The sequence below is a fragment of the Lepisma saccharinum genome, chromosome 5, assembly GCF_977018435.1.
Source record: "Lepisma saccharinum chromosome 5, izLepSacc3.1, whole genome shotgun sequence".
Classification (NCBI taxonomy): domain Eukaryota; kingdom Metazoa; phylum Arthropoda; class Insecta; order Zygentoma; family Lepismatidae; genus Lepisma; species Lepisma saccharinum.
Window position 1 is genome coordinate 46,861,297 of NC_139233.1, and position 16,786 is coordinate 46,878,082.

Sequence of the window (16,786 nt, forward strand, 5' to 3'; positions counted from 1 at the left end):
TATTTGAGTTTGAACTTTCGTTCAGTGTGTGTGTTCCCCAGCTTGTGGCATGTGGCCAGCGGCGAGCTGTGGCATTCAGGCTTTTTTGTCCTCCTCAACAAGAGTAAATGGTGTATAAGATGGCAAGAAGACCTGGTTTGTCAGAGTGAAATTCACAATGAGTTATTAGGTACGGATTCAAAATCGCGGACCTGATGACTGTGGGGAGTGACTCCAGTGACGAGGAGGGGACTCAGGGTGGATCTTTGGATAACGAAAGCGACTCTGCTCCTGATGACTCGACCTGGCAAAAACCAACTGGACGGCACCAACATTTTACTCCCCTACCATTTACAGGTAACCACGGTGTGACTGTCCCCATAGATGCAAATTCATCTCCCCTTGAGTTCGTCCGACTATTGTTCACAGATGCCCTTTTCTGTTCTGTCTACTGGTTGTGGGATCCCAAAGATACTACGACCAGCATGGTGTGATAGGTTGTGGAAGATGAGACGTTTATTTGATGGAATTAATTACCAATACAACAGACACTACGCTCCTTCCGAACTTATATCTGTTGATGAGGTCATGGTTCTATTCAAAGGAAGGGTGATTTTAAACAGCATATCCAGAAGAAGCACAAGCAGTTTGGAATAAAGATATTCCAAATCAGTGATGAATCAGGATATACTTACAACATGACAATATGCCTGGGAAAAAACAGAGACCTAGCCACACAGACAAGGACAGTGACACATCAGCTAGTCATTGACTTGACACAGAAGGTTGGCCATAAATTGTTTATGGACCTCTATTTCTCATCACCTGCGTTGTACGATGAACTAGCGACTCTCAGAATCCGTGCTGTGGTACTGTGAATCCAAGTCGACAAGCTATACCCCACCTCTTGACACGAAAGTACTTATGTCTCTCTAAAAGGAGATATTTGTGCTTTTTTGCGTGGAGGTTTGACAGCAACCTGTTGGAAGGACAAACGAGAAGTTTACATTCTGACAAGAATGCTCCCACCACCACTAGACGGAAATTTCAAAAATGACAATGGCAACACTATCAAGCCTGCCATTGTTGTCAACTATAACAAGTCCATGGGGTATGTTGACAAATCAGGCCAAATGACGTGTGTGTACTCCCAGCACAGACGGACTCTGAAATGGACGACCAAACTTTTTATGCCTTTGCTTGAGAAGACAGTTCTGAATGCGTACCTAATGTATCGACTCTACCATATGAACGTGACACACCAGGACTTAAGACTGCAGCTTATAAGCCTCCTCTTGGAGAAGGGGAAAAGGGTCATCTCTGCTGGGCCTTATTAACCTTTAGGAGCCCGATCGTCTCGATCGAGATGCTCTGTCAAGGTCGTAGTTTTTACGTTATAACTTCGCTATTTTTGGCTAGAATTTCAATTTTCTTTTTTCATATTGTTGTTAACACATGTATTTAACAGAAATGATTGTTGCACCTTTTTTCTTTTCATGAAAATGGCTGGAATAAGGCAACTTCTTTTTTGCGTCTTTTTTCAAAGGAAAAATGTTGCCGACAAAGGAAGGCCAGCTTTGTTGTTCTAAAGTAATGCGTTTCCCTCACCCCTGGAAACTGCATTGGAAGGAAGTTTGTATATCGGTACCTGAGGTCAAAAGGAATGTTTTCCGTGCGGGAGTTGGGGGAGGGGGAAGATGGGTTGTTAAAACTCCATCGTGAAAAAAAAAAAAAAAAAAGATTTTGTGGGGATTCCCCCTTCACCCCTCCATATATACACCGAATGTGCATAAATTTTATATTGTCTGAATCTGTGATTCATTCCGCGTACAACGGTATAACATTCATCTCTCTACGGCAATTAGCCTCTAAACTACAGTAATTTCAAGGTACCACTGCATTTTGAAGCTTGAATCAGTGGTGTGCTGACCATTCCTTTTGGGAGTAGAACTCGAGTTACATTGGTCATATGATAATAATGCAAATATTTTTGTGTTCCTTACATGTCAGCGATAATTTCCATGTGCATTTCGACACTGTCATACACTTTTTTTCTTGGGGGTGGGGGAATCCTCATTTTTTTCTGAAATTTTGGAATTTTGAGTGTTCTCCCCCTTCCCCACCACATATACACCGAATTTGCATAAATTTTATATAGTCTGAATTTCTGGTTCATTCCACATACAACAGTATATCACTCATCTCTCTAGGGCAATTAGCCTCCGATCTACACTCATTTAATTGAAACTCTGCATTTTGCTCAAAATCGGCCCTGGCATCAAGGGGGTTACATGTGAAAATGGCCTTAGGCTCCAAAAGGTTAAGGTGCCCCAGGTCCATCAACAACACCCAGACAGGCCCTCCACATGCCTATGGAGGCAAAGGGGCAACAGAAATGTAGGTTATGTGCAGAAGGGGGCAAAGAGAAGAAAACAAATTTCCAGTGCCCAGAATGCAATGTTCTTGCACCTTATGCTTCCAAAAGTACCATGCCCAGTAGGGGGTACATGTCTGCCAGGTGGGGTCAAGGTAAGGTAACAAATTATTTTTTTAGCTTCGATTTTTTTTGATCCATATTGAAAAATTTTCTTTTTCTCCGATAATAAGTGCGTAAATTTTTCCACATCAATGGCAAACATACCAGGCGTTATGCGGATTCCTTTTGGGAATTCACGTCCTAGCATAGACTGCATGTGGGTCCGTTGAATTTTAAATTTTGTGTAAAACAGTAATTACTTCCTCCTTTTTTTCTTCTTGTTCTAACTGATTATGGATTTTTTTCCCAATCAGGATTATAGCTCAAAGTATACTGAAGAAAACAAGGTATCATTTGTACCTCTAATGTTCTTCGTCCCGGAAATATAAAATTTCATTTAGAAGCATGCAGAATTTCAAATTTCCCACTGAAAACACGCTCGGTATTAGTGCAAATACCTGGAAAATCAGCCTCAACATCTAAGGGTTAAACGCATTTGGGATTTTGAGCAACCACCATTGCAAGTTTCAAACTTCTATCATCAGGAGATGCTGAACTATAGCAAAGAAAATGGCAGCGTGTAACCATACTATGTTGGTGCACGTGAAGCAGCATGCGGTGATCGAGTTTCTAACCACATGAAATGTGTCACCAATTGACATTCATCGGAGAATGAATGCTTTTTATGGGGATGAATGTGTATATGTCAGTATTGTAAGACATTGGGCTGTTTCTGCTTGTAATGAGAACCCCAGTCGAGGAAATCTCAATGTGTGCAACAAAGAACGGAGTGGATTGCCGTGTATTGCAACTGATGAAGGTCATCGGAATCGTGTTGAACTCATTAGATACACACATAACCCACAAAGAACTTTCATCAAGTGTGGCATATCACGAGAGTGAGTGCAGTCGATAATTGCAGATCTTTGATATCGAAAACTTGCACGGTGGGTGCCTCGAAAACTCACTCCTGACATGAAACAGAAAAGATTGGACATTAGCCAACAGTTGCTTTAGCGCTACAAACTTGGTGATGGTTGTTAAACAATATTGCCAAAGGTGATGAAAGTTCAGTACACCATTTCAGGTGAGAAGTGAGGCTGTTGCTCCGTCGTCAAGATGAACAAATTTTAGTGAAGGCATTAAGAAACTGGTGTCTCATATCGGAAAAGTAATTGTGTAGATGTGGACAGTGAAGTTCTAGAAAGTTACCTGATTTTCCTTTTCTTCAAATAAATTCCACCGTTTTCCAATAAAAAGAAATAGGAGGCATTACTTTTCAGCATGCATTTGTAGTATTAATGATTCGGTGTGATAAACGCAGTGAAGTTCTTGTGAAGGTGAAATTCCGTATTTCCACATGGTTATCTGATTAATTTTGAAGGACTGGTGCCTTTATTAACACAGGTTGTGGCATCTAGGATGGAGATCTATAGGTACTGTCTCCATCCTGTAGGCTATGACCTGTGTTACTGATGGCAGTAGTCCTTTGAAATTAATCGGACAACAACAAAACAACAATGTGGAAATACGATACTTGACCTACACAAATGCAGTATCAAATTTGCAACTGGATTCATGAACTTATTGACAAAATGTATTTTTCATTAATTTTGTTCACAGATTTAAAAGAAATCTAATTTCATCGCTTTCACAAGTAGTTTATAACTGATCAGCTAATTTTTATGTTGTATTTGTTTTTCTAAATATAAAGGTGTTCTCTCTCCCTCCCTTTTACAGTTTCTTTCTTCCCTTTTCTTGCAAATTTTACATACTCTAGTTTTCTTTTCATTCTCACTTTAGCACAAAATAACCGCTGCAGTTTGTAATGTATCTCTGATTTTATGCAGTGAATAATAATACTACAAATCATATAAGACACTTCCAAGAGAAACAAGCTTAGTGGTTATTCTTATGAATTCTCCTTTTCTTCCCACAGGACAATTTCTCAGAAGGAAGAACTGTTATTTTGACCTTGAAGGACAAGGGGGTTTTGGATGAAGACGATGATGTCCTTGTCAATGTGAACATGATTGATGATGAAAGATATAAAAAGGTATGTAATTTTTTTTATTAACAGAAAAGTATACAAGCTTTGAATGTAATGCTTACCAGGATCGGTACCGGTTGAATTTTTTTCACCAATATCAATGATTTTGAGTAGCTAGAAGAGCAGTCAAGAACAACTGATCTCAACGTTTGTCCTTTTCAAAGGTTTGTTGATCCTTTCTTGTGACAGTCCAGCACAAGAAGTTCAATAGATTTTCCGAGAAACTCTGGATAAACCCCACCCATAAGTCTCAGACTTGTGCTATGTGTATATACTTAAAATATCTTCCTGTTTGAACTTTATTTCATTTTAATTTGGTTCAGAGTTTGGTGAAGACCTTGCTGTAAGGTTGAAACGTCACATTTATAGTGTGTTATTTTGTAATAAATTCTGCCTTGGTCAAATTTTTGTGTGCTTTATTAAACATAAAGAAAGGCTTAATAGTATTACCATTATTCTCTTGTAGTTATAATCATTAGTAAAGCTACAAATGAATGTCTGATGAAGGGAGTGTGTGTTCTCTCAAAATATTACATCAAAAACATGTTTAAATACTTGCAACAACCATAAACTACAAGGGAAATAATTTTCCAATTGTTAACTGACAATCATACTTTGTTTTAAACCGACACGTAGAATATAAGGTTACCTACTGTAATGCTTATTATGGCTTATTATGTTAGGCATTTTCTATCACATTTTGTTGAATGAAATTATGCAGAAAATGCAAAATAATCTCTAAACATGTAATCTATAGTTAATTTATTATACATCTCCATGTCCGTGGGCCTCCCCGATGGCGCGGTGGTAGCGTCGTCGCCTTGTAATCAAGGGGTCCCGGGTTCGATACCCGGTGGAGGCACAAGTGGTTCGGATCCCACTTTAAATTGTAGGTCCAGTCCTAATTAGCCTTACTGTGCATAAAGTGGACTTAAAACAACAAATCAATCAATCAATCTCCACGTCCGTGGGATACCCAGACTGAAAATGTATTTTTATTAATATTAATGTTTCTCTCTATCTCGTTCAAGTTTGACCTTGATATTGTTACATTGTTACCAGACAATACTGACATGTAACTCCTGATTTGTTCTATAGATGTCATGTCAGTTTAGTTTTGATAATTTGTAATACATTTTCCTTTCTACAGAATAATGAAAAGAAGAAGATGAAGCCGCATTTGTATGGGTACAATGTATATGACGAACCTGAACTTGATGAATTTGGAAATGTTAAGAAGGCTGTGTTAAGCAAGTACGATGATGAAATCCAAGGGGAAAAGAAGTCTAATTTCACAATTGGTGAGTTGTTTTATTCATATAATGTACAACTTTCACTATAGGCCACCCTGATGAAAAATATTATATGTGTATATATAATATTACATATAAAATGCATATTTAGCCATTTCTTTACAAAATTGACATGCAAATTCTGATTTTATTAATGAAAATAATAACAAAATGTCAGAATTTTGCACTAAAATTACAAGCTATTTATAAATATATCTAATCAGTAAAATTGCAGGTAATGTCGGGGTTGTACTCCTACCAAAAACCTGGCCCGTCGGAAGTCATTAATGCTGGAGAAGTAACAGGATTTTCAGAACTCAAAACGTAACATCCTAATCTACTGTACAATTATTTTATAGATATGTAGCTTCATTACAATTCTTTGGGTACAACATTTATTTACTATAATTCAAGATTCTGGTTTAAGTACATGTTTGATATGACTGAGAAAGCTCATGAGAGAGAGATATTCCTTTTATCATGAGAATAAGGAAACTCGACTAAAATAATCTGTGTTCCTAATCGATGAACTTATCAATTGACCAATTATTTATAGTTGTAATCACAAAATAACGATCTAACAAAAACGTTAATTTTAGTTGTTGTTAACTGAAGAAATGAATGCCGATTGCTCATGGTTGCCAATAGACAAAGGTAGTTTCTCTGTTGCACATGCAACCGCTGAAATGCCTATGTCAGCCAGTACTCCAGCTACATACCTTTACTTTATATATTTCTCTTCTTTCTTTCCAGGAAGTGAAGATGCAGTTCAAAAGAAGCACAAAGAAATGCAATCAGTTCGTCACAAATTGCAGAAAAAGACATTAGAATCCCTTGACCTCCCTGCTCTACGTCTGGCGTCAGAATATTACACTGAAGAAGAAATGGTGAAATTCAAGAAGCCAAAGAAGAAGGTAAGGTTTTTATTTGTCGTGGATATTTCATTAATTAATTAAGTGCTCCCATAGCCTCGGATTTTAAATTTGTGAACACTTCTTTATTCTCTTGAACATTTCTTTGGTCTGTTGTTAACTCATTGGTGGCTCCTGTTTTGTAGTGATTTCTAGGATGGGCTTTTTCCAAATAGGTGTCTTTCAGTGTAACAAATGTCCTTTATTCCATAAAATGAGGGCAGGACAGTTTTCACATATACAGGGTGTATAATGTAACGCAGCTTTCATCACGTAACGCAATGTTACTTCTGCATTTGGGATCGAACCAAGAACCTTTCAGATGGTTATCACTCGCTTAGCCTAAAGTATAATGTATGCGAAAGGTTACATCCAAAGTTATGGCACAAGAATTCACACGTACAGTAATTGAGCTTCTGTACTCTCCATGACTGAACAGATAAGAAGAGGATAATACTTGCCTCACAAATAGATGAAGGTTATTCCATAGATTGTCCTCTCAATAATGGTAATTGACACACATCTGACCTTCCAGTCAGAGTTCACTCTCCTCATGCACTCATGCACTCTCGTCCCTCCAACTTCCTTGCTCTATCCCGTCCACTCGCCAACTGTCCATTCTCTCCGCCTTTCAACTCTCATGCCACATACACCTTCCAAGTCAATCACCTGACCTTTGCCTGATTATTTATTCAGCATTCCTTTCTCTGCTATGTTAAGACTTGACACTTCTTACCCAATACCTTGCGTACGATACGATAAGGTATTTGAGGACATGTGCACAGTGCACCTGCATTTTTGTGCAAACTATTGCTGTACTTTTGTCTTTTGGGATCATAATTGCCTGACTATGAACTCATGCAAGAGATGAAAAGGCACACTGTGATTGTTGTGATATATGCAAAACACAGCAATGTTAAGATTGCACTGGCGTTGAAAGTTGTCAGGTCATTTGTTGCCAAAAGATTAAAAGGAGTTGGAAGCCTCCGGCTGGGATGTGTCGCCTGTTGCCAAGCACAAAAAGCATTCGCAGACACAACATTTCATAGAGTAGGTGCAGGACACCATCAATGCAAACCCCAGAACGTCCATGAGGCCCATTGCCAGAAATCTCCAGGTGTCGGAGGTCACATTCCACACTGTGGTGCATAATGGCATTCAATATAAGTCCTATGTGATGAACAACGGGTGCTCCGAGCAAAGCAATTACTGAACAAGGTGAAACAGCTGGAAGAACCTGGCCTGCCACCCCCCCTTTTTTTATCGACCAGGATCAAAACATGAACAGAAGAAATTACAGATGGTCCCCATGTTATACACACCAAGTTTCCCACAATTGTGATGGTTTTAGGGGTGGGTGAGTAGGGAAAGACATGTCATGCCACCCCTATTTCTTTCCACAGGGTCTTCATTGAGGTGCTGGAAACAGTTGTGAAGCCCTGGATAGACAGCTTACGCAATGGAAGACATATGTGTTTCACCAGGAATCTGCACCTGCTCACAAAACTGTGATGACCCAAGATTCGATGGGTGCCAATCTGCATGACCACATCACCAAACATGTGACCACCTAACTCGCCAGACCTAAATCCCCTAGACTATTATGTGTGAGGATTGTTGAATGGGGCCTCCCCGATGGCGCAGTGGTAGAGTCGTCGCCTTGTAATCAAGGGGTCCCAGGTTCGATACCCGGTGGAGGCACAAGTGGTTCGGATCCCACTTTAAACTGTAGGTCCAGTCCCGATTAGCCTTATTGTGCATAAAGTGGACTTAAAACACTAAATCAATCAATCAATCGATTGTTGAATGGGATACTAATCGACATTTCCACAATACGAGTGATTCCCTAAAAGGCACCATCATCCAAGCACTGTCCAACATCAATAACAGACCATTTGATTTTTGCATGTTAATGCTTCCGATCCTGCATTGAAGTAGTCATTGCGGCTGATGGCAGTTACATCGAATAACCCTGTACTCCAACCATTGTATAGGTGTATCAAGTTTTGCATCAATACATTTCATTGTTGATCAGATGTGGATGTTTTTTGTACTGCCTCCAAAGTGTCCTCAAATACCTCATGCACCCTGTTTATACAGTGTGTCCCGATTATACGTATAATAAAAGAAAAATTCATAACTTCTAAACAAACTGCCAGAATGATGTGATTGTTGTTTCATTTTAAAGAATGACTCAGAATTATTTTTTTAGCAACACATTCAGTGGTAGTTGTGTATGCACAGTATCCAGACTGTCTTGAAAACTGATATTATCAGTTTCTCAGTAGCTATTCGTCATGTGGTCACCACAAGAAAAGGTGTTGTGTGTTTTTACTTGTCTGAAGTAAAGTCTGTGTCGCTTGTTCAGAGACTATTTTGTGCACATTATGGTTTAGGTGCTAAAGAAGTAGTTCCATCATACATTTCAATAAGGAAATGGGAAAAACAGTTACGCGAAACCGGTTCATTTCTCAAATCTCATTAGAGACTTCCTGGACGAGTATTTCAATGGAAAATGGATAGGAAGAGGTTCAAATTTTATTGCATGGCCCCCACGGTCACCAGACCTCACTGTGTGATTTTTTGTTGTGGGGGTGTGTTAAGGACAAAGTTTACTGTACACCGGTTAAAGATTTGCAAGACTTGCGTGAAAGAATTGTGGTTGCAGTAAGCAACATTACCCCGCACATGCTTCAAAACGTGTGGCTTGAGGCTGACAACTGGTTTGACATTTGCCGTACCACTAACAGTTCACATGTGGAAGTGCACTAGTTTTCTTGATTTGTAAAATAAATTTCTGAGTTGTTACATGTTTGTACAAAGTTTGGACAAAAAATATTGGTAAATGAAAAAGTTGTGATTTTTTCTTTTATTATATGTATATATATATACGCTGTATATGTAAATGCCCAGCCTTGCCTGTATATATAGGCAATTCTACACAGTTTAGTTTGCAGTTTCTTACAGGAGTTGGAATAAAGATGTTACTGTGGCTCTTACAAGGAGAAGTAGGGTAAATGAGTTACAACAGGCTACACTTTGCTTAGGTTATCTGATCATTTGAGGAGAAAATATAAGCAGCCTCCTCCTGCACGTGCAAACCAGTTGAGTTAGTACACTGGATAGGACCTCATATCTGCCATAATAGGAAACCTATGAGATAACCTGCAGGCAGAGAAGCACAAGATGAGATTTCCACTGTTGTTGGATGAATTATACAGAATGTCCGAAAAGTTCTGTATCATAGGCTAAAGCATAGAACTTGTTCAACATGACCACATCCAAGTTCTAAATATGTTTGGAGCACCATCCTCCATGAACCATTCTGGTCTTATCGCCTAGCAGATCAACTTCCGGCATAAGCTGTTCTCCCAACATCTTGAGATACATTTCTCCATTCATCTTTCCATGAAAGAAGAATGGTTCAATGATGTGACAATTCCAGATTCCACACCACACCATGATGTGCTGTGCTCCTTGTTCTTTACTTCCAATGTGTGTTAGGGAGAGATTCTCTTTGTTCACTTCTCCATTTACATAAAAGTTTGCCTTGTCTTAGAATAGAACTTTCGTGAGGTACCTGTCATCTCTGTCTGTCTCATCAAGGAACCACTAACACATTTCCATCCTACAGTCCGGATCATCTTCATACAGATGATGAAAAACTTGGAGCTTATGTGGATGAAAATTCTCCCTTTTGAGGATATCATGGATCGTGCTCTTTAGTATGTTTAATTCCATACTTGTCCAATGTAGGGACTTTTTTGGACTGGCATGGAACTTTGCCACAACTGCTTCCCGAATTTCAGGGGGGTTAGATGGATGTCCAGGTCGTGGCAAATCATCATGTAAAATTTGAGAACTGCTAAATTACTCTGCAAATAGCTCTGTTGTTCAAATCCTGATTGCCTTGTAATTTCTAATACGAGGCCCATCCAGAAAGTATGTTTCCCTGGGACCGTCTACAGACAGAAACACAATTCCAATGGAAATTGGAATAGATTCAGCAATTGTTCAGCTATTTTTCAACATACTCCCCACCGGAATCGAGACATTTGTCGTATTGTGGGATCAACATTTGTAACCCTGTGTCGTAGAAGTCTGCCGCCTGGGATCGGAACCAGTGTCTGACAACTGACTTCACCTCCATGTTATTTTGCTGACCTTCCGCAAATTGCCTGCACCAGCAACCCACCATCTGCTTGCTCATGATGTCTGTCCTATACACCTGACACAGCTGACGATGGATTTCATGCTATTTTATGATGCTATGCCTTGTGCGTTCAAAAACTTTATCACCAACTGAACCTAACAGTCAGTGGGAGCTGGAATAAGACCCGCCATCTTGAACCGCAACTACGGTGCTGCTGTGAGTTGTCTGGGAGTGCTGCCTGTTGCATACAAATGCCACATCAAGTATCTCTCAACGCATGGCCTGCTATCTGTTGGCCATTCGGGAAACTTGCTTTCTGGATCCACCTCGTATATTATTTTTTTCAAAGCATTTTAAGTACTAAGGATCAAGATATAGACATGGGATTCTCTCTGTTTCAGCCCAAAAAGATTCGCCAGAAAATCCTAAAGGCAGATGACCTGTTACCTGAAAATGACCCTGTGCAGCCACAAGACTTAGGGTCCAGGAAACGTAAACGATACGAAGAAGAAATCGATGGTATCCAGATGGAAGTGGACTTCGACTTTACTCAGGTTCAGGTTAAGACGGAACCAGGGTTGGAGCCTGATGCAATGGATGTGGATAACTCCTCACGTAAGTATACTTTTGCAGCTACCGGAGTTTTCCATTAAAATATTCGTAATATTATGAGATAATCATTTAATCACATGATCCAGTTCTGCCCATAATGCTGTTACTTTCAGGATATTTAGATTCTGAGAAAGTGTCGTGCATAATTTTTGCAGACTGAAAAAGTATCGACATGTGTTGATTAAATTTTAACCAATACTTTCTGATTCTGAATGTACTGTAATTCCACTGTAATGTACTGATTAATCTATCCCACCCCTACTTTAAAGTAGGATCATTCCACATCAAATCAACACCAAATAAAATTAAGATTTTTTTGTCACACACCATCTCAGATTTCGATTAAACTTGGTGTACACCCATCCCTTATGGTTGAAAGAAATCCCCTGAAATTTTTTCACTATCTCAAATGGTTTTAATTTTACAACACTTTGAAATGTTATTAAATCTGTGTTGTCTGTCACTCGTGAGGCCTTCAGCACAAAATACCCTTGCTTAAATTTTATTTTTTCCCCTTAACCAATGATAAAATCTCTTTGAAATTTTACACAAATCTAAATTAAATTATGAGTATTTAAGAAAAAAAATATATCAGCACTCAAAATACTTTATTTATTAAGGGCGTCCCCGATGGCGCAGTGTTAGCGTCGCTTTTAGAGAAAGATCATGTCTTTGCTTTTGGTACCATCATCCTCACATGCTGAAAATTCAGGGTTTTATAACCTAGTTTTCCACCACAGAAATTAGGTTACATGTAGATTTTAATTTTTTTGAGTCTTTTATAAAATATTTTGAGAGCTGATGCATTTTTTTTTTTCTGAAATCCTCATAATTTCATTGAGTTTTGTTTAAAATTTCAAAGAGATCTGATCATTGGTTAAGGAGGAAAACAAATCTTGCCGAGAGCCTCAAGAGTGACAGACAACGCAGATTTTGAAGTACTATAAAATATAAGCCATTTGAGATGAAGTGAAGAAAAATTCAAGGGGTTTCTTTCAACTATAAGGGAAGGGTGTACACCAAGTTTCATTGAAATCTGAGATGGTGGGTGACATGACCTTGTTGAAATGGCGTGGATTGACCCAGTGAAATAATTACAAAACTAAATTTGTGGATTTTATTAGAACACATTCTTAGCATAATTTCTCAGTTTCAGCAGTAACTAGAATACTGTGCAAAAGAAGCTGCATACTTAGACAGTTACTTTTTAAATAGTACAGAATGCAGATTATATGCGTATATCCATTAAAAATTATAACAAATGGCACACTATTGCACTAAGTTGTAAGATATTTATAGATATACACTATCCGGCCATTCGTCACCGGACACCTGGAACGAGTACTTTAATCCGGTTTCAGGCGTCCGTCAGTATCGTGTGGGGCCACCTTTCGCAGCAAGTACAGCCACAACCGTCTGAGGAAGACTGTCCACCAAATTGCGATAGGTTTCGACGGGAATCCTGCTCCATTCCTCTTGCAAAGCGGCGAACAACTCTTTAGTGTTTTTTGGGCGGTGTGGCCTGGCTCTCAACCGGCGCTCCAACTCGTCCCAAAGATGGTCAATCGGGTTGAGATCAAGACTTTGGGTGGGCCAATCAAGTTTTTGCACACCCATATCCTCGAACCACGTGTTGATCACACCTGCCGTATGACATGGAGCATTGTCGTGCTGAAACAGATAAGGACCACTACCGAATTGTGCCCACAATGTCGGTAGTGCAGAATTGTCTAGGATCGTTAGGTATGCATCTGCATTCATGTTTCCACGCACTAACACAAGGCAACCAAGACCATACCAGGAGAAGCACGACCACATCATGATGCTTCCACATGCCTTTGGTTGGGTGTCCGGTGACGAATGGCCAGATAGTGTATACGATTGGTAAAATTTTCGATAATTTTACCAATATGCCGATACCCCTGTATCAACCAATACTGGTAGAGTACTCATTAATCTGTCCCATCCCTACTGTATATGTTGCACTTATTTGTTTGTTATTACTAGGGAGTGGATTTTTAGGTAAAAGCATATTTTTTCTGTTGCTTCGGAAGTTGGCCAAACTCGGTAGGAGTGCCAACCATATGACTGCAAAGTCTTATTTGACATAGAAGTGCATAATTTTACCTGTAGCACATAAAACACATCCGTCTAGGGAAGTAACATAAAATGTACATATTTTAGACATTGTAGACAAAATAAAGTTTCTGAATTCTTTATGCAAGTGCACATTTTGCAGTTAATGCATAAACTAGACAAAACACACAGTAAATTAGTAAATTACTATAGAGTAAATTAGTAAATTACTATCCTATTTGTAATTCCACAACAAATAATTGTGAAACTTTTGCCCTTGTTTTGAGTTCAACAAAAGTAACACATTGTCTATTTTGCCATACTTCAAGATTTATTGAAAGAATCTGAATGATTCATTGACCTCCTTAATAAATGTATGTTATCAGGTGACTACAATGCAAAATAACTTGCATAGACATTTACTTTTTTTTTTAAAAAAAAAAGTAGGGCATTGAGATTGTCCATAAAAAATTTTAACAAAATGGCAGAATTTTGCCCTATTTATAGATATGTCAGATTGGTAATTTTACCAATAAATCGATACACAGATATGCCTATATCGGCCAATACCAATAGAGTACCGATTAAACTAACCCACCCCTAATTTATTTGTTTGTTTTTTAATGAAAATATTTTTTTTTACTTTTAGCGACATATTTCTGTTGTTTTTAGAACATAAAAAATAAATATTTTAAAATTTTTATAGCACCTAAAAATCTGCCCCCTAGTTATTACAATATTGTTGCCCATTGTGGACAGGGTGTAGTGGAGAAAGTGAAATGTCATTAATATCCTGTTTAATATGTCCTAAAGACCAAACATTGCAGAAGACTACCTGCCCTGCAACAATATGAATACAGCAAATCAGACTGCTACTTGTATCTGTTAAGAGCCATAACAACCCAGTGAGTAGAGCTTGTGGGTGCCATGTGGGAGACCCAGATTCAATTCTTAGGGCAAGTGATTTTGGGTGGGAATTTTGCAGCAATGTCCCTACATCACCGAGAATGTGATGTACAACCTACAACTAAGAAAGCTATTTCTTTAACCTGAATTGTACTGTACATTATATACGAGATTTAGTTTTTGTTGCTTTCCCCATCAAAACACCAGGGTACCCACAATTTTGGTTCACAACTATTGAGAATTGTGCTTTTGTTTAAATTTTAAAGTAAGACGACACATTTCTTTTTATTTGTGTGCTAGTACACAAATGTCAGTTCTTAACCTAATGTTATCACATTGCATTTTTTAGCCCCACCAGAGGAATTAACAGACGTGAAGATAGATCAAGATGAGAGTGAGCTGGAGTTACAACTTGCACTCAACAAAGCTCGGAAGCTGAAACAAAAGGAAGTTGCTGATCCAAAACCAAGTGTCGAAAAGGTAATGTAAATACTCTTAATTGTCACTTGAAGTAATTCATAATGTGATATTAAATGTTTCTAAAAATTTAGCATATGGACAATTTTACAACTACTGTATGGTATTGCACCAAATGTAGTATGTAACCAATATGTTCCAAGAACTTTTGTATGTGTACAAAACCAGGGTGGCTACTTACCATGAATTCCGTGAATTCTATGTAAATTTTTATCCGTAGACATGAAAAATTGCAACTTTTATTATTCCAAATTCCACCGAGTCTATACATATTTATAAATGCCCTGAGGCAAGTATTACACAGTTTAGCTTTTATTTTTAAAGAGGAAGGAGAAAAAATCTGCATGGAAAATAAAGAATTCTCTCTATTCGTGTACTTTGTTAGTGTCCTTTGCAGAACAATCTATCTGATAGATGGAATTTTATTGCAAGAAAATATATCTCGAAGTTGATTAGTTAAAATAAGTGTGAAATTCTTCTACAATTAACAATTTTTTGTAGATTAGTATACACCATAACATATGAGACTTGTGTTTGTAGATATATTTCGAGTCTGAGTAGATAAAATGGCAAATGTAAACTCCATACCTTAAATTAAATGTTTTAAATATGTATACTGTTTAATTGTATTGAATTAGAATTTTTGAATATGTTGGAATCACACACCCCCCTCCTTTATATTGTTAATATATATGTGTGTGCATATGTGTGGTGGTAATACGTGAGTTTGAAATAGCAAAAACATCTACTTGTACTTTTGAATTTTGGTAAAGTTCCTTCATGGTCCTAGAGTGGACACCCTGAAAATATTCTTCATCAATTTGCCTTTTAATGCATAGTCAAGTGTAAGTTATAGTTGGAAATTCTTGAAAGAGTCTGAGATTTGAATCCAGATCAGTTTTATTTAATATGTAAACTTGTGATGAGGGCATGCAGTGCACCATTAAGCAGAATAGTAATGACAGTAAAGAGTGTGGCATAAAAATGGGCTTTATTAAATGCAACAAAACTAATACTAAGTTTTATTTTTTTTAAAAAAATACATCAACCACATCCTTAAACATTGTCATTTGTAAAATATGCAGTCACATTCATATATTGAACATTTCATCCTACAGGCAACCACCATTTCGTCGTTGACACTTGGACAATCTGCGATAGAAATTGTCCGTGGAAGGTTCCAACATCTGAAACCTGTTAGTTTCTGCTTCAATGCACTTCAGTGCACTTCCCCATAGCTTGAAAGTTCTTCACCCACATCCTGATTTCATTGTCCGATGGAATAAGATCATGCGTCCCGAGATTAAAATAACGTCAATATTCCCATGTTGGAGAGGCAACAGTTTCACAATTTTTAAAAAATGCCCTCACAGCTACAGCACAAGCTCCTCTCCAGCCATCCATGTAAATGGCATACATTGCTGATTCAAATGACAATAAGTGTCACCAACACCATTACAGAAACTCTCCCAACTAAAACAAAAAGACCCATTTTTATGCCACACCCTGTATGTGAATCACTTTGGTGAAGTAATGTGGATCCTGCTGTTTGTTACTAGTATTGTATGCCTTTAATGACTGTTTTCTTTTTGCATTCAGGTGGCATTGTCCATTGTTGAGAAGATGCAGGAGGAAGAGATGGAAGCAGGAGTTAAAGGAGGAGTGGGAGGATCCATTGTGCTGAACGCCACTGCTGAATTTTGCAGAACTTTGGGAGACATTCCTACATACGGGTTATCAGGGAATCGAGATGAGGATGCTGACGAATTACTGGTATGGAATTTTGTGTATTTCTAGATATACTACAGAAATCTGATTCTATGTCCTCTTATTTGAACTCTTTAGTGCATTTTA

At 38.2% G+C, this 16,786-nt stretch overlaps 1 protein-coding gene across 1 annotated transcript in view; it reads left to right on the top strand.

Moving 5' to 3' along the window:
• Nucleotides 1-16,786, top strand: part of LOC145987798 (U4/U6.U5 tri-snRNP-associated protein 1) — a 101,308-nt gene that overhangs the window by 65,115 nt on the left and 19,407 nt on the right. The window contains exons 5-10 of the mRNA XM_083122503.1: nucleotides 4,395-4,511; nucleotides 5,656-5,806; nucleotides 6,551-6,711; nucleotides 11,263-11,476; nucleotides 14,805-14,935; nucleotides 16,532-16,705. Of these exons, the coding sequence (XP_082978629.1) occupies nucleotides 4,395-4,511; nucleotides 5,656-5,806; nucleotides 6,551-6,711; nucleotides 11,263-11,476; nucleotides 14,805-14,935; nucleotides 16,532-16,705 (948 nt within the window). The remainder of the gene's footprint in view (nucleotides 1-4,394; nucleotides 4,512-5,655; nucleotides 5,807-6,550; nucleotides 6,712-11,262; nucleotides 11,477-14,804; nucleotides 14,936-16,531; nucleotides 16,706-16,786) is intronic.